We start from the raw sequence: 21,304 nt of genomic DNA, 5'->3' as shown, positions 1-21,304 counted from the left end.
GTTTCAAGAATGAAAAACAGTCAGCCTAGTGCCGCTCTTACTTCTCCTCAGCCCCTGTCCCCGTCAGCCCGGCTTCCAGCCCTGTGTCTCTTCCTGTCTCTCCAGACGAGAGAAGAGACTCCGGCAGCATCCTACGGGATTCCCAGAACAGGCCTGTGGGTCCACCTGGCAAGCGAGCGGCCAGACAGGAGGGAGGAGAGAGCAAGGCGGGCTTTCCCAGGAAGGTCGGGGTGCACGGACGGGGCTGTGGCGGGACGGCAGGGCCTGGCCCACGGGGGCCGGGAAGCCGGGACGGTTAACCCGGCCGCTCGCTCACCTCCTCCCACATCGTCACCTTGGACTCCAGTCCCCACGCGCGGCAGCCTCCGGACGGCAACGACCCCAGCTGCCCACCTGGGCTGGACGGGGACGCCGCTCAGAGCCCAGCATCCCTGGCTCCTGGTCCTCCCTGCCCCTGGGGGCTAGGACCCCCTCAACATGGAAGAGGCTCCTGGTTGAGCTTAGGGTTCCAAAGGGAGAAGGCGGCGGGCAGCGGGGGTTTCCACCTGGTTTTGCTGTTTTCTTATTTGGACCGCGGTATTCAGTGTCCACACCTGGAGTCCGTTTATTTTTGTTTTCTACTCATTTTCTCCACCGATGGTTCCAGAAGTGACTCAATAGTTCCGTGGTTCCCCGGGACACTGAACACCTGTGCCCTGACTTCAGAGAGACGGAGACAGAGGCGTGGAGATAAGCTGGTTTGTGGCAGACGCAGTGGGTCCACCACGGAGCTCTCACTACACCTGGGTCTCCAGATTTCCAGATCGTCCTGCTTCCCTCTTGGTGCGTGAACACCTCATTTCAAACGAAGCTCTCGGCCACCACTACCATCCCGCTGCTAAAATCACTATGTGTCTGGAAACGCCTAGTCCTTAAGGACAGACATGGTGTTAATATTAATATTATCCTCCATTGCTAAAAAAAAAAAAAAAGTGGGGGCGGGACTTCCCTGGAGGCTCTGAGGTGTAGAATCCGCCTGCAAGGCAGGAGACAAGGCTTCCATCCCTGGGCCAGGAAGATCCCGTGGAGAAGGGAATGGCAACACAATCCAGTATTCTTGTCTGGGAAATCCCACGGACAGAGGCGCCTGCTGGGCTACAGCCCCTGGGGTCACAAGGAGTCAGACACGACTGAGCGACTAAGCATGCATGCATGCTGGAAAAGGCATGCAGAGACTGTGGTTTTAGAATGCTAGATAGCTAAATATTTCTATTCTTTTCTGCCAGTTTTGAGACAGACTATCTTCTCACCAAGTTCAAAACACCCAAAGAAATAGGCACTCTGAAGCCCCCCGTACACACACGCTGCCCTAACCTCCGGCAGAAGTCGGAGTCTGGGCCTCAGTGAGCCCACCAGGCGCAGACCCCCTCCTCTGCCCGCGTCTTTCCGCCTTTGATGTGGACACACACAGTGCACCTTTGTGTGCGCCACAGACAACAGACGTTTGCACTTTCCTCGGAGTGAAGTCTCCATGTAAATCCGCACCGCGGCTAACAGCTAAGAAGGGGGAGAGAGGGGTCACCATTTTCATTTGAAGAACCGGCACCACTCTGAGAAAAATCGGTCCTCGGGGGTGCTTCCCGGCTCCCCACGGGACGGCTCACCCCTCCAGCCTCAGGCCAGCCCCTCGGGGGAGGGGCCCGGGCGCCCCTGCCCTCTCCTGCACCCTGGGGTCCGGGGGGTGAGGGGGCATTGCGGGCACAGAGGCCCGGCCACCTTCCTCTTCTATATGTGCTCTTCACTTGTCACGGTCTGTCTGCCGGGTTAGCAGAGCGTCTCCAGAGAAGCGAAGGCCAGATGAGAACCTAAGTCCATCCTGATTTCCCAACCGTATCATTTGGAACCTGCATCAGACAAAAACTCTTATGAAATTAAAAAAAAAAATGCTTGCTAAAGGCTTTGGGTAAACTCTGACTCACTGCCTTGGCTGACAAAGCCTGTTGGCAGGTGTGGTCCCACCAGAAGTGCAGGGCTGGGGCTCCCAGGGCGGCTGCTGAGTATGCAGGGCGGCTGAAGACGGGGGTGTGGGTGAAGACAGGCGATGGGTCATGGTGCCCAGAGCACGTTCTCGAGAAACCGTCCCTTCACCCAAATGCGATGCACATATTAGCGCCCCAGCCAGCTGAATCACTACACCTACCCCACAGCCCAACAGCCCACCACCTGGAACTATGGTTCACTGGATTCTTTTCTTATTATAAGCACGGCGGCTCTAACGCTCAACAATCCTGGCAACTGAAATACACCCCAAGGAGTATTCAGAAAAACATTAAATTACAGAAATACACAGAGGACTTCCATGGTGGACGAGAATCTGCCTGCCAGTCTCTGCCAGTCCAAACAGCGGACACCAGTTCTACCCCTGGTTTGGGAAGATTCCACGCAGCACAGAGCAACTATAGCCCGTGAGTCACACCACTGAGTCCGTGCGCCTGGAGCCCGTGCTCCTCGCTAAGAGAAGCCACCGAAAGGAGTGGTGTGTCTGCAACCGAGAGCAGTCCCTGCTCCCCCCAGCTAGAGACAGGCTGCACAAAAGCAATGAAGATCCAGTGCAGTCAAAAATAAATAAAAGAAAGAAGCTATATTAAAAAAAAACCAGATAAGGAACCCTGGAGCACCAAAGTCCCAGAATGAACAAAAAAAGAAAGAGACACAATAGCAAGAAGGAACATCACCCAGCACGCTGGAAATGACTCAGCCCGAGGCCAAGCCCTTCATCTCGTGAGCCACATCACCCTGCCCAGAGCAGAGTCAAGGCTCTCCCGAGATTATTTACCAGTTAAGACTCAGCTTCTCAATTTGCAAAGTAATCAGTAACTCAGTCACCTGTGAAGTTTCTGGCCACCCTTTGATTATGCGTAAAATTTGTCCAATTATTTAAGCTGTCTGGGTTTGAGGAGGGTTATTATAATGAGGACACAAAGCCTTTGAGAGAAGTTTTCAAGGAAATGGCTCACTGCTGTTAGGCCAAAAAACAAAAACAAGGAGTGTTCATTCACTCACTGTCACTAAGGTGTGGTCTCTGCCATCAAGAGGCAGGCTTCATCACTTCCACTTGGGGAGGGGGAGGTTGCCCCAAGTGGGGAGAGAGAGACAGAGATCCAATGAGGACCGATTCAGAGAACGTAAGAAAACCATTCCTCTCCTGCAGGACTCAGCACATGGGACAGCAAGTCAGCTCCGAGAGCTGTTTTCTCTCTGCGCTTCTTTTCAACAAGGACACATCCCAGCAAAAGTGGCATCACCTTGCCTGTGGGGTGAACCATCCCTGGGGAAAGAATTCACACGACAGGTCGTGGCTGCCCTTGTTGAGAAGCACATGGGCAAGACTTTCATCTCTGGCAAGTATTTATTTTCACGAACAGATAAGGAAACAGGATGCTCGCCTCTTTCCTTGGTCTGTGCTTCCCTGCCCCGGCCTGGCTAGGTCAAGGTTTTCTCTTTTCTCTTCTTTGTCAGAGCTAAGAGATACAAGGAGGCCACCAGGGCGGCCAGGTGGGTTAAATTACTTGAGTGTCTGCGCGAGCAGCCTCAGAGGCGGCCGGACCCGCCTGCAGCCACCAATCGCAGTTCAGCATCGCTCCGTCTCTGGCTCCTGCCAGCGGGCTTCCAGGTACAGGCTCCTGGGGAAGATGCCAACGGTCTCTGGTTTATGTCCTAATTACGCAACCTCGTCTCCCTTTGGTGAATTTAAGGAAACTACAGTTTAAAGGAAGGAGTGTTTAACTGAAATGTACCCATAGAAAAATTCCAAAGCCGAAAAAGCCTTAAGCAACTCCGTACATAAAAGTACAGTTTCCCACATCAGCGACACGTCTCAAACACAGAGTCCACCTTCACAATGAGCTCCGCAAGCCACGCGACCTGCCAAAACCAAGCCTCTCCCCACTTGCAAAGCCAGGCACCTGAAGACGGAAAAGAGAACCACATCCTGTCTCTTCTGAGAAAGTTCAGACCTTTCCAGCAGATGCACGAAGTGAGATAAAAGCCTGCCAGTGGGAGGGATAAAGCGTCAGGGCCGTTTAACATTTATCTCCCAAATAATCAATGCCTCCGGTGTGAGAGCTTCGGCCGAGAAATATTTTAACCCTGTGACCAGGGTTAGCAAGAAATTCCTTTAAGCGAAACAAATTGCCAAGCATTCGCTCAGCCCAGGTGCGACGGGTGTACGAAGCAAGCACCCTGGTCAGGAAGTCCGGTGTCACCAGCCCCGAGGACTGAGGGCTGGGGTCCTCCATTCCCACCCCAGCCTCCGTTTCCTCCAAGATCGCCGGGGGACGGGCTGTCCCCACCCAGCACACAGCACGCCCGCCCGATGCTGTCCACTCAGAACTTTCTTTCCTTTTCTGAGCCTCTCTCCCCAAACTTGGTTCTCCTGCCGTCTCTCAGTCAACCCCCTGATTCACGCTGTTCGAGTGCTATCTCAGCAGACAATTACACTCTTCTGCTTTATGTTAATTTTGCTATATCACATATCACATCGACTTAGTGGGCCACTAACGGACACTTGGAAATTCTCACCACAGTGGTTATCTGCCGTGACGTCTGATTTGTAATCCCAATCTAAGAAAATGTAACTCTTTACTCATGCCCTGTGTCATTTCAGAGAAAACTTAAGACTGCTCACACAAACCCATACAGCCATATAACACTGAACTTATGGCAATATAAAAATGGGACAAAGGAAAAATGAAAGCAGAAAATTTCAAATAAAACTGGGAATGGGGCCAGCATTTAAAGCTCAGCTTGCCGAGCCCACACACATGCTAGATAAGATTCGAGGTTTTCCAAGTTCCCCAGTAGTCGGTGGAAAGAGGAGCACTTATGAGTGGCAAAAATATGCCGGCCCGCTGGTCAAAGCAGCCACCATCTGTTTCTGTAAATAAGGTCTTACTGGAACACAGCCACACCTAATCATTTACATCTTATTTATTGCTTGGTGTTGGAGAAGACTCTTGAGAGTCCCTTGGACTGCAAGGAGATGAAGCCATTTGTCAATCCTAAAGGAAATCAACCCTGAATATTCACTGAAAGGACTGATGCTGAAGCTCCAATACTTTGGCCACCTGATGTGAAGAGCCGACTCATTGGAAAAGACCCTGATGCTGGGAAAGACTGAGGACAGGAGGATGACAGGCAGTGACAGAGGACGAGATGATTGGATGGCATCACCAGCTCAATGGACATGAGTCTGAGCAAGCTCCGGGAGACGGTGAAGGATAGAGAAGCCTGGTGTGCTGCAGTCCGTGGGGTTGCAAAAAGTCAGACACAACTTAATGACTGAGCAACAACAATAGGATATCATGACAGAGCTGAGTGCCTGTGATGGAATGAAACATTTACCACCTGGCTCTGTAGAGGAGAAAGTCTGCAGACACCTGGGTTACTTGGCTCTGCACCCCTGACGTAACAGCAAAGCTTTCCTGGGATAAGCACATTTCCGGTGTGGCTCTGAAGTACACGAGAACTTTCCATTGTCAAGACCTCACATGTAATCTCTTGAAAAACATCCTTAGCTTCATTTTTCACAGTCACAGGTTTATAGAGCCAATGGTGATTCTAAGTGAGGCTGACAGGGTGCCGTGGGGGGGAGTTTTCCTCCAGGTCTGGTGAAGGCAGGGGAGTCTGCAGGGATGGCCAGAGCTGGTCCTCCCACTCCTGATCAGAGGCCGGCAGGGCTACTGGGTCGGGCTCCTCTCCCGCTGAGCCCCAAGGGTTCCCCCGGGCCTCCCTGCGGTCTCTGGCAGCAGTGGGCATGCAAGATAAAGCTGATACGTCAGCTTTGCTTTAAGGCTCTTTTCTGTGAACGTCCTCTGCGCTGAGTTTGACAGGCACCAGGGTGTTGAGACGGAGGCTGTTTCTCTGCTCAGTTCCCGAAGCCCACTGTCCCATTCTGCCAGCCTGCAGGGCTGCCCCAGAACAGGGCCCTCCCGGGGGCACAGCACGGCGCCCTCCCGTGAGAGCTGGAGCCTCGTGGTGATGGGGCCCTGGAGAGCAGACCCCACACGCTGGCACACACCCGGGGCCTGCGGGCCTGAGACAAGGGCCAGGGTCTCCTCCAGAAAGGGGGGTCGCTCCTCTGTGCAGACCATGGGGGCAGGGAGGGAGGAGGGTCCAGGCAGCTCCTACGGAAGCGCTCAGGCTCCAAACGTACCCCAAGACCTCTGTTCAGAGGTACAAGCCCTCCACAGGGTCGTCACACCGACCTGCTGACCCGGGATAGGCACAGTCCCAGGGACCCCCCAGAGCAAGGCTGCCAGGACAGATGCAAATAACCTGAAAACGGCGATGTCTAAGAAACCACAACTCAAGTCAACGTCAGAAGAGGATGACAGAACAGCCGACTGTGGATTCCGGAGAACACATCTGTAATCCTATTCTTCTCCGTGACTGTAAACTCATGCTGTAATGGACCGTAGTTCTGTCCTCTACAACAGGGAGCAAAATCCAGTTTATTTAAAAGTGTCGTTTAAAGGGATCATACGCTAAACAAAGGTAGCTGCACCTTAAGATAACCAGAGCTATCCTTATCGACCCCTCTAGAAATTGCTACTTAATCTCCGATCCTACACGTGTTGTCCAAGGGAAAGAAAAGGAAAATACAGTACGAATAACCTTATATTATTCCTTACGGTCCTTTCCACACCATGATTAAAAAATATAAAACTGGAAAATAAATAAACATCCACACCTAAAACCTTCCTTCTCCCTGTGGGTGTGTGGCCATGCACTAGAAAACACCAAAGAAGCAAGACGGCCGTCCTAACGGGGGTCCACACGGACGCCCACACAGCGGATCAACAGAGGACAGTCTTCACCCTGAAAAGATCGCCACTTAAATCTCCCGGCACCAGGGCTTGGAGTTCAAGTCCAGACCACTCAGGCCACACGGGAATGTGGGACATTTGGACTCTGCATAGCCTTAGCGAAAAACACAAAGAAAGAAAACTCTTAAGAAATCCATCAGAACATGGAGCCCACACCAAACGTGAGCCACTTGCTTTGTTCCCTGGAGCCAAGCGCGAGGACGCCTGGGTTTGGAGGAGCACGCAAGTCAACACAGAGGACCCCGGCCCCCGCGGCAGGCCGAGCCCCACTTCTCCAGGCAGCGATGGAACCCCCCACGGGCTCCGACGCATCCTGAACCCGGGCCAGAGTCCAGGTTGGAAGGCGGGTGAGACGCACAGCCTGGGAGCAGGGTCCTCGCCGCGGAAGATGCCGTCGTCTGCGCTCCAGAGTCGCAGCACGTGGATGCCTGCCCGCACCTCGCACGTGGCGGCCACACGCTCCCTCACCTCCTCAAGGCCCCCCCGAAGGCCCCTACTTACGCAGTGCGTACAGGGTGAGGGTCACCCCCGCCAGGCAGAACCCTTCGAAGAACCTGAGCGTGCTGAACATGGTCACGTTCACGGATAGTGCCACGGTCAGTCCGAAGATGAGGATGAAGATGATGGAGAAGAGCAGCACAGGCCGCCGGCCGAACCTGCACGCGGACAGGGACACGGTTAGTCATCGCGGGCGGGGCGGGGCCGGGCCTCCCCGGGGGCCAGCAGCTGCTGGGTGGGGACCCCACGGAGTCTGCATCCCTCCTGGACCCTTGTGGGGAGGCCCAGGGGTAGGGGGCCCTCAGGGGACACACACCCACACCTCGCCCTGTAGATAAGGGAACACAGGTCAACAGCCGCTGCACGACAGACGTGAGACGGGAACCAATTCCTGCTGGCCAGTCTACTCCTGAGTTTATGGGGGTAATTCAACAGAACCAGTAGTAACTCCCCAAACCTCAACCTTGGCATGCCTAGCATAAAATGGCTTGGAGGCTGTGACCTTTGAAACTGGCTCCAGAGTCAACACAGACATAGGGTGTGTGGCTTCCAGCTGTTTCTCTGAGTTGTTAACAAGCTCAGCCTCGACCTCACCCGAGGCCTGGTGAGCCAGGGGCCGAGCCGGCGGCTGGCTAGTTTCAGCTCCACCATGAGGAGTGACCAGCAGGGAGCACAGACTGAGCGGGGGTGGCCTGAGCTGTAAGGATGCACGTGGACCTGGAAGGGAGGTCCCCAGGGGCCTGTCCTCTCCATTAGGGAAAGGCCAGTGCACCCTGGGTGGGCGGTCACCGGGCCGGCTCGAGCGAGCTCCGGGAGCACCAGCAGGCGGTGAGCTTCCAGGCATGGCAGGGGGCGGGGGGACGGCCCTCGGGCCTGGGGCGGCCCTCGCTCGCCACCCCTCCCAGACCAACCCCCCCACACACGAGGATGAGCGTGGCACAGCCAGCGCGGACTAGGAGAGCTCTGAGAGAGGCTGGACTCTATCTGCCAAGGGAACAAACGCCAAGCCTGGAACCCCCGATGCCAGGACATCCTCCTGGAAGGGAAATACCCAGCAGGGCGAACAGAAACGAGAGGTTTGGGGTTGCCTGAGGTCGGGGGGAGACCGGCAGAGGTTGGGAGCGGGCAGAAGAGGGGAACGTTCTGAAGGCGCGTGTGCCAGTGGCCGTGTGTCTAGCTCTGCAGACACCAAAACTCACTGACCTGCGCACTTAACATGCGTGAGCTCCATGGTGTGTAAACCGTCTCTCAATAAATCTGTTTTTTAAAAAAAGCAATACGCGGTAGCGTCTGGCCTTGGCTGTGCAGGAGACAGGTGCTATTTCTACATACTCTGGGGGCGGGAACTCCAGGACACCATCTCATTCAGGATCCCTTAGGCCTCTGAGCATCCCCGTCCGTCACTCCGGGTTAGAGAAATGGGGCCAAAGCTGTGAGTTCAGTGCAACCTAAGTCGATTTTCTTGTCGAGATTTTGGCCGTTACTTCCCTTCGCTTGCGCTGGGGTCACATAGCCCTTACCAGGAACGACTATAGGAAGTTCTGTCCAAATCCAACTCATCTACAGAAATGAACTTAAACACGGCTCAGCTGACTTATTGAAAGGAAGGAAACCAGAGTCTAACTTATCCCTCTTTATTTCCCTCTGCTTCCCCGTCTGTCCTGCATTGCAGAGTGTCGAGATCACTAACAGGACGACAGACCAGGCACCAGGCAGCCGCGGGTCTTCCTACGTCTGGCCTCCCCGACGCCCACCGGACACAGTCTGGTCTGTCCTGACACGTTAGGGAAGATCCTGGATTTCTGTTTAACTTGTAGAAACAATTCTAAATCTTTCCCTCCCAAGTGCCTGCTAAAAATCATTAAGTGAAAATTCATATTAGGAATGGGGGGCAAACATGGTCTTCAAAGTCAGAGCCCTGGCCCCGACCCAGACTCCCTGGGGACGGAGATCCCAAGCAAGACCCACTGGGTCCCATGAGCCTCAGGCTCTCTTCGGGAAGGGCCAGCCGGTGTACATGCGTACACGAGTTTATAAGCCCCTGGGGTTCAAGTGGGCCCTGGCCCTCCCCAGAGCAGAGGTCTCCCACCAGATGACCGGTAAACTCACACTCCCAAATCTGCGATGCAGAGGCGTCGTCGGTCAGCCAGGACCTCTGACAGGCAGAATGTCGGCCTTGGGGGCGTCCCCGTCCTAACCCCCAGAGGCTGCGCCGCCTCTCACGGCACAAGGGGCTCTGCAGATGGGGTCAAAGTGAAGGGCTCTTGGCTGCATGGAACCAGGGAGACGGTCTCACGAGAAGGACCTGGCCAGCCACAGTGGGCTCGACTAGAAGTGGGGCTGGAGCCAAGGAACAGGTGGGCCTCTGCTGTTGTTTAGTTGCCAAGTCGTGTCTGACTCTGCGACCCCGTGGACTGCAGCCCGCCAGGCTCCTCTCTCCATGGGATTCTCCAGGCAAGAATCCTGGAGTGGGTTGCCATGCCCTCCTGCAGGGGATCTGCCTGACCCAGGGGTCGAACCTGCGCCTCTTGCGTCTCCTGCACTGGCAGGCGGATTCTTCACCACTGAGCCACCTGGAAAGCACGGGAAAGTCTCTAGAAGCTGGCAAAAACTCCTTCCCTGACACTGACCAAGCTCAGCCCAGAGCCAGAGGGAAGGGGTCTGGGGTGCAGCCCATACACCGCCTCCCAGGACCGGCAGGATGAGAAATGTGCAGAGTCCAGCAAAAGACCCAGCAAGAGAGGGAGCGAGGTCATCTGGCCACAGCCACTGACCGAGCTTGTCCCCATCCTCCACCTAAACTAACACATTGCCTGACAGGACATGCTGTCCAGCCCAGACTGAACGTGTGTGCAAAACAGTCACCTTTAAAAACAAAAACAAAAAGTCATGCAGCTGAAGCTTCACTAGACACTGACTGGGGTCTTGGCATAACCTACAACCTGGTCAGCTTCCCGACACGGCCGTGAAATGGTGCCAGCAGCTGTGAAACCCGGACTTCCCTCTGTATGTGCTTATCTCCTTTGAAGCAAGGCTCCAGCAGGGAGTAAAATGCTAACAGTAAATCAGTCAAGGGCGGAAAATACCAAACCTTCAAACTGGAACTGAGGCCCGCTCAGAAGGCTCAGAAAGCCGCAGCACAGCCGCCTGCCCTGACCTTCTGGGCACCCCTGGCCCACTCCCCCCACCCCACGACCTTGGAGAAGGGGCTGCAGCTTAGCCCCTGGCTGCTTGCCAAGGAAGACCCCAAACTCTCCCGTCTTGGTCCCCGGGGCCGGTGTGTGATCAGGGAGGCTGAACACCACTGATGGGCAAGGCTTAAGAAACCACAAAACCACCTGTAAACAACTTAAAACCACTGCAGATCTCTTGGGTGAAGTCTGCATTTACTTTCCCTATCAAATCACTGAATCAGGACGCTAAGACCTTAGTCAAGTCCGCGTTTTTAGGAAGAAGTGAGGTGGTTATATTACTCTTATCTTCCCAACCTATTTCAGTGTAGGTTCCTGGGAAACAAAATTCCTTGTGGTTAAAACATTGGGATTGGAGTGTCTTTTAGGTCAGTATAGCTCACTCTGAAAACCTTTAAAAGTTCAAGTATTTGGTTTGAAAAAAAAAACAAAACTGAAATCCTCAGTCTTTTCCAATCCCGGTCCCTCCCCTCTCCCCAAAAACCCACCACCAAACCCCACGTGAGGGCGTCGGTGGGTGTCTGCAGGTCACTCCCAGCATCTGTCTTCCTGCCCCGGGAGGATGCCCCTAAGAAGCACTTACAGATGATGATTCAGCAAATTCTGAACACATGGGCAACCGCACTTCATGTTAACACAGGGAACACCCAGTTAGATGTCAGCTTTCGGGGAGAAGTTTCCAGAACTTGAAAGTGGTCTCCCTGGGCTCCCCCCGAGGGCTCTTCCCGCGGCGCCGGCCAGCGGTCTCAGCCGACCAGGACAGAGGGCACACCTCGGCCTCGAGGAGCCTGCTCCGCATCACTGCCGGCTTTATTAAGTCTGGGATTCAAGAGGCCCTGATTCGTAAATAAAGCCCCTTAAAGAGAAAGAACGTCAAGCGGGGAGGGGTCCCCGCACCTCTCCTCTTCGGCAGCCCTGCTCCCCGCGAGCCTCAGCAGCGCTGGGCCGCGGCCTTGCTATTCGGGCGAGTCCCCGCTGCCGACACGAGGCCCGTGACTCAGGCCACGCCCGTGGAGTCCGGCTCTGGGGCCGCGAGGAGCTTAGTTTCAAACGCCGGCTCTCCAACCCAAGGGCACCTGGGGATTTTACTTAAACACGTGCCTCTGGTTTTCCCCAGGAGATGGGGTGAGGCCAGTTTTCCACTGGGAAACGGGGGAGCTGTGCGGAGGGGCTATTTTAATCCACAGAGACACTCAGCACAGAGCCCGGCCACACAGGCGTCGGTGAGGGCGGGCTGCTGACGCCGCACTCCTGCCACGGCGGCCCGCGTCTCCATCCCACCACCCTCTCGCTCCCCCCGGAACCCTCACCTGGCCCCTCACCCACCCAAGGAAAGCACATTTATTTTTGTCTCCGGTCCCCACCCCTCTGCCCGCCCTGCCCAGCCGCCCCCCACAGGCCGTCCACTTTTCAAAGCCCAGCTCCCCGTGGACCTGCAGAAGCATCTCCTGGCCAAGCCAACTCACAGGGACGGTCCCTCTCTGAGGTCTGCCCGCATCTGTCCAGTTCCCGAGCGTGAGGAGTCTGGCTGTCCTCTCCCTGTCTTTTGAGGCCCCTGGTCTGTCTATGCCTACCCAGGGCCCAGCCCTTAAAGCCTCGAAGCCACATTCCCAGGCTCTTTCTAACCTCGCTCTCTCAGGAGATGGGCAGCTGGCTCCAGGCTGGTTTAGCTAGATTCTAGCAGCCAGGGAATTGCAATGAATTTAAATCCTTACTTCAAAAGGGTCTGCTCTGGGCACTGGCCAGCTCTCTCTGTCTGAACTCTGCAGGGGGCGGCTGCCCCCGTCAGCTCTGGCCCCAGTGCCAGGGCTGGCGGGGGGAGCCTTGGTCACGGCAAGCTCAGGCCGACCACGCCCCGGGAGGCTCCGGGGGGTTGTGGTGTGGCAGGCATGCAGGTACTTACCAGTCAGCAATGCATCCAGTTATCAGGTAGCCAAAGATTAATCCAACCAGTAAGGAGAACTTAGCGACATGGACCTTCCAGGCATTATCACACACAAGATCCCACTAGAGGGGGGCAAATAGAAAACAGGTCAGAGAGAAACACACACAGAGGCCAGCGTCATCAATCACAGAGCACGCATCTCTGCGGGCAGGGGTCGTGACGCCCTTCACAGGCTGCGTCACACACTCCACTGGGGGTTTCTCCAGGGCTTGGAGAATCCAACAACGGGAAATATCACCTGGCCACAGAAGGCGGCGTGATGCTTTCGTCTGGGGCAGAGGACAAAAGTCTGCAGGGTCTGGTGCCCTCGTGACATCTGGGGGGATCCTCCCTCCATCCCGCGGGGAGGCAAGGCCAGGTGTCCCCAGGCACCGACAGCCAGCACACGCCCCGCGGTGGGAAGCCCCTGCCGGCTTATGCACAGCGAGTCACAACAGCGCGAGCTCTGCGTCTCCAGCCTGGAAACCCCCCAAACTTCACAAGTCATCCTAACAGTTAAGACAGTTAGCGGTCAATGCTGAAATAGCCACTTGAAGCAGTTTTACATTTTTCTTGTCAATGCCACACGTTTCCCCATATTCCAGGCTAAAGCCACCTGCTCTACTTGGAGAGAAAGCCAATCAGTTGGTGCACACAACTTTTAGACTAGTTTTACATATAAGCTTTATTATTTAAAAAAAAAATAGAAAACAGCCCTCCAATCTTTCCCTCCTGCTTTGGCAGAAGTGGGAGAAAAACGCACGTCCACTCTCTCCGAGTGACGTGTGTCCACGTGGAGCACAGTGGGGACCGGCCCTCAGTCCGAGGGCAGCTGATGTCTGGGTCTGAGGGGGCAAACAACCGGGGTCTCTGCATCAACCAGCATCGAGGAGAGCCGTGCCTTTGCACCGGCCTCTGCGGAGGAGGCACCAGCCGCCTGTGACGCCGGCCCCTGGACACACCCAGGGCCAGGCACCGCTGGCCGCACAAGTCGATCATTAATGACTCAGATTCAAGGGCTCTGTACCGGGATCCTGTCCTCCCGTGTCTGCTCAGGGACCCCCAGCAGCAGCGTCACTTGGGAAGGCGGCAGAAACGCGCATTCTCGGGCCCAGGCCAGACCCCACGGGAGGTTTTGGAGGAAGCGTGGCGAGGCGGTTTAACAACTCGTCCAGGTGACCGAGAGGCCATTCGAATTCGGTGAATGAGCTTCCCAGGCTGGGGCTCAAACAACACCCCCCCCCACCCCCGAGTGCAGGGGGTGGTCAGAGTCTCCAGGGAACACGCCGGGCGGGGCCGGAGGGGCAGCTAAGGGCGCCTCTGGAGGCCAGCCTGGAAAACCAAACTCACGCGTACCTGGTTTCTAGGAGCAAACGCATCTGTAACAACAAACACCTTCCGCGGCGCAGCCTGCATGTCTAACCTGGGACACGCAGCCTGAAGCGCTGCTGAGTCACTGCATCAGGAGCCGGGCGGCGTCGGCTCTTTGCCCCCCTGGTTTCGACTGGGGGCTGTTGGTCTTCTCTCCTCTCTGCCCTCCTGTGAGTCACAGCCCGGGACGGTCTGTACCCCCGCCCCGCTGTCTGCCTTCTGAGGCTGCTCCTGCTGTTTCCCCTTCTCTCCTCGTGGCCCACAGGGTAACCGATCCACGGGGTACGAGCTGCATCTCCCCGCCCAGCTGGCCCCGCGGGCCGAGGAGAGGCTGACAGCCCCTGTGATCGTCCCAGCCCAGTGCCGTGGCAGCTCCCCGCACCTCCGCCGGGCACACGCTTGGCAGGGGAAGGGCATGCCCTGTCCCAGGTGCTGCTGGGGGAGGGCGAGGCTGGGGCACCAGGGGCCCGCTCTGCCCTCGATCTCCACCCAGACGTCCCACTGGGAGCTGATCTGAGGTCAACTGATGCCCGCAGCACACCCTGCTTGTAGGAGCTGGCCAGGAGGCAACAGAGAACAGAAGCATTCGGGAAGCGGGGCTGCCACCACTGCTGTGTGTTCAAGCCTCCAAACCACAACCCGACCCAGCCCTGGGCAGCCACCACCCAATCCGGCTGCTACCTACAGAGATGTCCAGGGTAACCTCTGTCAGTTAGCAAGGCAGGAGCAGAAAACTGATCCGGGGAGGAGACAGGCCCTCTTCCGCGGCCAGGAGGGAGAGGCGGCCGGTCAGCACGGCCTGCTGACGCCACGGCCCGCACCCCGGGGGTGGGATCCAGGACAAGGCAGCCACCTGGCGCCCTGACCCCCTCATCCAGGTGCCAGGGCAAACAGCATCTCTGAGTCAACAAGAAAACCGCCCCAGACCCCCGCAAGCTCCTCAAGATAAAGATCCCCGGCCTGGGGTCTGCTGGATACCCCCAAAACCTGGAGGCCCCCCTGGAGGCACATTCAGTAAACCAGGCGGGTGCGGCCGGGATCTCCTGTCTGACCTCCACATCTGATGAGAATAAAGTATGCTCAGATGGGCTACAATCTCGGGAAGGATTTCAGGAGTCTAAGGAAGCCTCGAGATCACTTAGTTTCCAAAACTTGCCCCATTCCCAATAAGACATGGCTGGGGTCCCCTGGTGGCTCAGCGATAAAGACTTCCCCTGCCAATGCGGCAGACACGGGTTCGATCCCTGGTCCGGGAAGACCTCACGTGCCACTAAGCCCGAGAGCCGTAATGACTGAGCTGGGGCTCTCGAGTCCGAGAACCACAAGTCCTGAGCCATGAGCCCCAACTTCCGAAGCCCCATGGGTCCTGGAGCCCGCGGTGTGCAAGGAGAGACCACTGCTCACCCGCTAGAGAGGGTCCGCATGCAGCAGTGCAGACCCAACACGGCCAAAACCAAACACGGACAAAATTATGAGAAAAAATAGGGTACAGCAATCAGTCATTTCACCAAGCAAAGGCACGTTCAAAATGTCTAAAGTGCAAAACCAGGCTCAGGGGCATGGGTCACCCGCTGTCACCGCCCTCTTCTCACGGCCCCCACACCGATCACCAATCGATCACCAAGGCCCCAGGGCGCTCCTTGCCCCCACGCGGCAGCACCCGCTGCAACCGCGCGCTGCAGGCAGCCTGTCTCCCGGGATCCCGCGGGGGTTCACGCGCCACCCGTCTGCTGCGGGCCCGCGCGCTGCAGGCAGCCTGTCTCCCGGGAACCCGCGGGGGCTCACGCGCCACCCGTCTGCTGCGGGCCCCCGCAGGGCTGGAAACGCCGCCTCCGGACGGCCCTCCTGCTAAGCTCTCCCACGTGGCGGGGCTCGGCCGGTCATCTGCCGTCAAAATACCCTCCCGCGGTAACCTGAAGCTGACTTCGGGGGTGGCTGAGTTAGGAGGAGAGTGAAGGGGGGAGTGTGGGAGCCCGCCCTCGGCTGCCCGGGAATTCCGAGTGCTGGCTCCACGGCCCGGCTCCCTGGGCTCCCCACCCCCGAACTCACGGGGTCTCCACGCGTTAACCCCTCAGACCCACCCCCTGCCTCTGCAAGGGCGGGACCAGTCCTCCAGTTTAGCCCTGCGAGCCTCGCAAGGCCGCGGAAGCGGAGACTCGCGGCCCCGTTTACAGCCTGACGCTTGCTCTCTTTGCTGTTGTTCTGGGACCAGGGATGGTCCTCAGTTAGGCAGCTGACCCCAGAACGTGACCTCAACCTTAGCTGCCCGTGTTTTTTTCTTTTTTTTTTTTTAAGGCAGCAGTTACAAAACATCTGGTAGACTGTTTAACCTACCTATACATTTCAAGGATAAGTTGAAAGAAAGAAAACTGATATTACTTTCTAAGGAATAAATCTAATTGCTTCACTTGCCAGAGGAGAGAAATATTCATCGAGGAAACTAATGAAATTTCTAAAGAAGATGGAAAATAAATGGGACGGGAGGAAAAGAATCTTATTTTCAGCAATAATGAAAACTCTGATAAAGTGAAATGCAAACAAGAACATAAAAAAAGACGGATGGAAACAGATTACTTATCCAATTTTGAGGTAAAGAGGGGCTCCCTACGGATGAAAACTAAAAGAGGGAAAATTACCCAAGGAAAAGATGATGGATTTTATAAGTGGATCTGTTACTCCTGAGTTATTATTCATTTTACTTATTTAAAATCTCCTCATATCAAAAATAACATAAGCAATATTATAAAGACTTAAATTTTAGGATATATTGGAAGGGGATAGGAGTCTGCCAGCCCCTAGAAAGGTCACTTTGGCACACGGGTGATCTTCATCTGGAGGCAAAGGAGGATCAGCAGATGCAGAAAGCAGCCTCCTCAGAGCCCCTCCACCTGCCGAAAAGCAGAAACTCTGGAGGAGCAGGGAGGGCCATAAACCCCCTCTCCGGGCAAGCCCCGAGGCCGTGAAATCAAAGTCGCGCCGAGATGTGTCTGCAAACAACCTCACTGACAGATGAAGAGTCTGGGACTGGCATGTGGACACATCACTGTGTATAAAACAGTAAGTCAACAAGGGCCTGCTGTACACCACAGGGGACTTGACTCGATATTCTGGAGTAACCTCAACAGGAAAAGCATTTGAAAGAGAACAGGTACACGTGTAAAGGTAACTGAATCACTTTGCGGTACACTACACAACACTGTAAGTCAAGTACGCTCCAATATAAAATAAAAACTTCAAAAAACCTCACGGAAACAACCCTCACCTTCCATTAGTTCCCCCCCCCCATATATTTACTTCCCAAGTCTGCTGCCCCTAAAAGCCTCAACTCTTCTCCCCCCTTTTTGCAGACATGTTGTCCTTTGTCAAGATGCTCCGTGAGCCCAAGCCCTGCCCATCCTTCGGAGCGCTCATCCTTCGGAGCGCTCATCCTTCTGAGCGCTCATCTTTCTGAGTGCTCATCCTTCTGAGCGCTCCGTGTGCCCGGCTGCACTCGGCAGTGAACCCTGGTTCCCTCTTGTTCGGCCGCCTCCCCTCAGTCTAGCTGCCAGCGCCCCAGTCACAGAACCTAGGGGCATGGAAGGAAGAGATTTCCTCCTACAATAGCCAAGGGTCACTATCCTCTGGAGAACGGAATGGCAATCCACTCCAACACGCTTGCCTGGAGAATTCCAAGGACAGGGGAGCCTGGCGGGCTAAAGTCCATGGGGTCACAAAGAGTCGGACATGATTGAGCAACGAACACTTACTATCTGTAGTCAGTATTTCCATAACAATATCGACCAATGCTCTAAGTTTCTGGTCAAGCATCCAGAAAATTAACAAAACATGAAACAAATGGTTAAAGGACACCTGGGAAATACTTCATTCCTCTAATGAAAATCAAAGCACAATACTTTATTAACTAAAAAAAACTGTGTGTGTGTGTGTGTGTGTGTGTGTGCTAAGTCAATTCAGTCATGCCCAACTCTTTGGGACCCTGTGGACTGTAGCCCGCCAGGCTCCTCTGTCCATGGGATTTCCCAGGCAAGAATACTGGAGTGGGTTGCCGCTTCCTTCTCCAGGGGATCTTCCCTACCCAGAGATCGAACCCATGTATCCTGCATTGGCAGGCAGATTCTTTACCACTGAACTACCAAGGAAGCCCAATTAAAATCAAAGCTCAATACTTTATTAATATTTTTTTAAAGATTTTTTTTTTTATGTTTCCCAAAGATGCAGGAGAAACAGAGGATCGAGTATGTGCTGGGCATGTAAACGAAGCCCTGAGTTTCTGGAAGGCTGTCTGGGAGCACGTATCCCGTGACTTGAAATCGTGACCACTCTTCCATCCTAGCAATTGCTTTTCTTGGAACTTTTCCCCAAGGAGACCTTGAGGGCAGCCCTCAGATGTCCCGGTACAATGAGCCTCAGTGTCGGTCGCTTGCGAGAAATGAGACCCTGCCTGACGTTCAGCAAGACTGTAGAGCATGAGAACGTTTCCGTCTGAAAGCAGATGCTCCAGAAAGATGCTCCCAATGCAACACTAGGAGAAAGCCTCGGCGTAAAGGGCTCGAATACAGGCGTGTTGGGCGAAAGTGTGCCAGTCACTCGGTCACGTCCGACTCCTTGCAACCCCACGGACTGTAGCCTTATTTTCAATTTTATACTTTTCTTGACTTCTCCAAAGTTTCTACAATTAATCGATAAATTTTATAATGGGACAACAAATATAGGTAATGTTAGCTCCCACCCACGGAGGTGGAAGTGATGATGGTGATGAGGGTGAGACAAAATCATTAAAAATAAAAAACAACCAAAAACTTTTCACCTTTTCAGGAATATGCATTTTAACACAATCTAAACACTCAGGCTGGTTAGGAAAGTGACTGGAAACAAACTGAGGAACTTGGACGATTACTGTGATGTTAATGTTGCTGTTGTTCAGTCGCTCAGCCGCGTCCGACTCTCTGTGACCCCGTGGACTGTAGCCCACCAGGCTCCTGTGTCCATGGGGTTCTCCAGGCAAGAACACTGGAGTGGGTTGCCGTTCCCTTCTCCAGGGGAGGGAGCTTCCTGACCCAGGGATCGAACCCGCGTCTCCTGCACTGGTAGGTGGATTCTTTCCCACTGAGCCACCGGTGAAGTGATGTTAATTAACACTCACCGACTAAAGCCAAAAGCATTTTTTAGGGAACTAAATGAAAAATTTCCCCCAAGTTTCATCTTTGGAGCTGGAGATCCCCATTAGAAACCACAAGGGCTTTTAACACACACATGTGCTCTAGAGCTGAGGAGTCAGGGGAGATGAAAGGAAGAGTTTCTGCTCAGACTACAAAGGGGATAACACTGCTGAAAATTTCAAAAGCTTAAATAAAACAGCATTCCTGACTGAGTTGTAGGGATTTAGAGAAATGCAAGGTCAGCATTCTTCTGCAACCTTTTTTTCCCATGAAGTGGCATTTCACTGGTCCCTCGTGAACCGCCATTTCATACTCTGAGGATTCGCCCTGCTTCTCAGCTGGAGACTACAGAAGTGGCAAACACACACTCACTCACACTCACTCACACTCACACACACTCACACTCACACACTCACACTCATTCACTTTCCACCCTGGAAGGGCGGTCATGTAAGCTGGATCCATGAAGCACTTTAGCTAAGATCAACTGTTCAATGGGTCTGTGTTTTTCAGTGGTTCTTTCTTTCTTTTTTAACCTAGCTGTATTTGGGTTTTTCCCTAAAAGATTCTATCAAAATTCAAGAAATACTGCATGTTTTGAAAACCCCAAACTATTCTCTGCTTTTTTTGCCTCTAAGGCTCATTCTGCAATTTTCGGAGATTGGCTACTGTCGACAGTAGCCAACAGAGCTGCCAATTAGGGCTGGCACTCTCAGAAGCTTCCTTGAATGACATAACGAACAACCTTGCCAGCGACTCTGGGAGGTTTTTCATTTTTTTCTCTTTAGTTTTGCTTCTCTGTTTTTCATTCATTGCTGTTCCCCCTCACTTGGTGCCCCAAACTCAAACACAGTACACTGAGGGAAACATCTGAACCAAAAATCTACTGCGAGCCTGCTGGCGCTACACGGAAGAGACCAGCAAGCCTGAATTCCCCGTGTGTGTGTGTGTGTGTGTGTGTGTGTGTGTGTGTGTGTGTGTGTGTGCGTGTGTGTGTGCGTGTGTGTGTGTGTGTGTGTGTTGGGGGCACTATTCCAAAACCGCAGCATCAACGCTGGTAAACGTCTTCAACCTCACGTGGTCTGCTGTGGACCAATGCAGTCATTTAGATTCATCGTAACGCTTGCTCAGTGATCCGTCCCTGTTCTTTTTTTCTCCCACTGTTGACTCCAAAGCCTGCTGCCCTTTGGCTTCGAATGTTGCCATCAGGGGCTTTCTTGCTTCTGACTGAATTTGACCATTTTTTAAAGGTCTGGAAAAATAAAACCTCTTATTCATAGCACAGGGAACTATATTCAATATCTTGTAATAAACTATAATGGAAAAGAATTTTAAAAAATATATAATGATATAATATATATATAATGTATATATGTATTTGATCTCCTTGGACAGCAAGGAGACCAAACCAGTCCATCCTAAGAGAAATCAACCCTGAATACTCATTGGAAGGACTGATGCTGCAACTGAAGCTCCAATACTTCGGGCACCTGATGTGAAGAACTGACTCACTGGAAAAGACCCTGATGCTGGGAAAGATTGAAGGCAGGAGGAGAAGGGGGCGGCAGAGGATGAGATGGTTGGATGGCATCACTGACTCGATGGACATGAGTTTGAGTAGGCTCCGGGAGTTGGTGATGGACAGGGAGGCCTGGCGTGCTGCAGTCCATGGGGTCACAAAGAGTCGGACATGATTGAGCTACTGAACAATGACGACAAATATAATATATGACTGGATCACTCTGCTATACACCTGAGACTAGCACAACACTGTAAATCAACTACACTTCAATTTCTTAAAAAAAAATTAAAAGAACTTAAAAAGGAAACAGAAAATCATCTACCTAAACAGGCCCTGAGGAGTGGATGTAGGAGCATCCCTGGGCAGTAACACTCAATTTTCTTTTACTTTTTCTGAAAGGAAGCAAGGGGGTATACAGTCTAAGCAGAGGTTATGCTAGTGAATGTTCTGATTAATCTGCCATCACGCCCTGGACGGCACTGGGGGACGCTGAATCTCCAATCCTCAGGCAGCTGAGATGGCAGATGAGCAAGGACCTTCCATCAGCCAAAACCTCTGAGAGCCTCTCCAAACGCTGCAGTGCATATTTTACTACCTCCAAGAAACGAAATTGATAGTACCCACTATTTATTCAAAACGGCTACTGCAAAACCAGAAAATAAGGGAGGAAAAAAAGCCACCACGGAGAGTACTAAACCCGAGGAACTATTCGTGGCCTAAATGAAATCAACACCCCGGCTTCTAACACATGACTGATATTAGTGACTGAAAGA

At 53.8% G+C, this 21,304-nt stretch overlaps 1 protein-coding gene across 8 annotated transcripts in view; it reads right to left on the bottom strand.

Moving 5' to 3' along the window:
• The window catches only part of SLC22A23 (solute carrier family 22 member 23), a 132,127-nt gene that overhangs the window by 83,930 nt on the left and 26,893 nt on the right, over positions 1–21,304 (bottom strand). For 3 of the 8 annotated variants that reach the window (XM_065913367.1, XM_065913365.1, XM_065913366.1), the window contains exons 2-3: positions 12,459–12,562; positions 7,368–7,522 (exon numbers count right to left, since the gene is read on the bottom strand). In XM_065913367.1, coding sequence (XP_065769439.1) covers positions 7,368–7,522; positions 12,459–12,562 — 259 coding nt within the window. Of the gene's footprint in view, positions 1–12; positions 1,884–7,367; positions 7,523–12,458; positions 12,563–21,304 lie in introns of those variants that run through there. The other 5 variants (XR_010660109.1, XR_010660108.1, XR_010660107.1 and 2 more) reach the window with 5 other exon arrangements.

This window comes from Muntiacus reevesi, chromosome 20, assembly GCF_963930625.1.
Source record: "Muntiacus reevesi chromosome 20, mMunRee1.1, whole genome shotgun sequence".
Classification (NCBI taxonomy): Eukaryota; Metazoa; Chordata; class Mammalia; order Artiodactyla; family Cervidae; genus Muntiacus; species Muntiacus reevesi.
The sequence above is the reverse complement of the archived record's forward strand: the minus strand, read 5'-3'. Positions and strand labels throughout refer to the sequence as shown.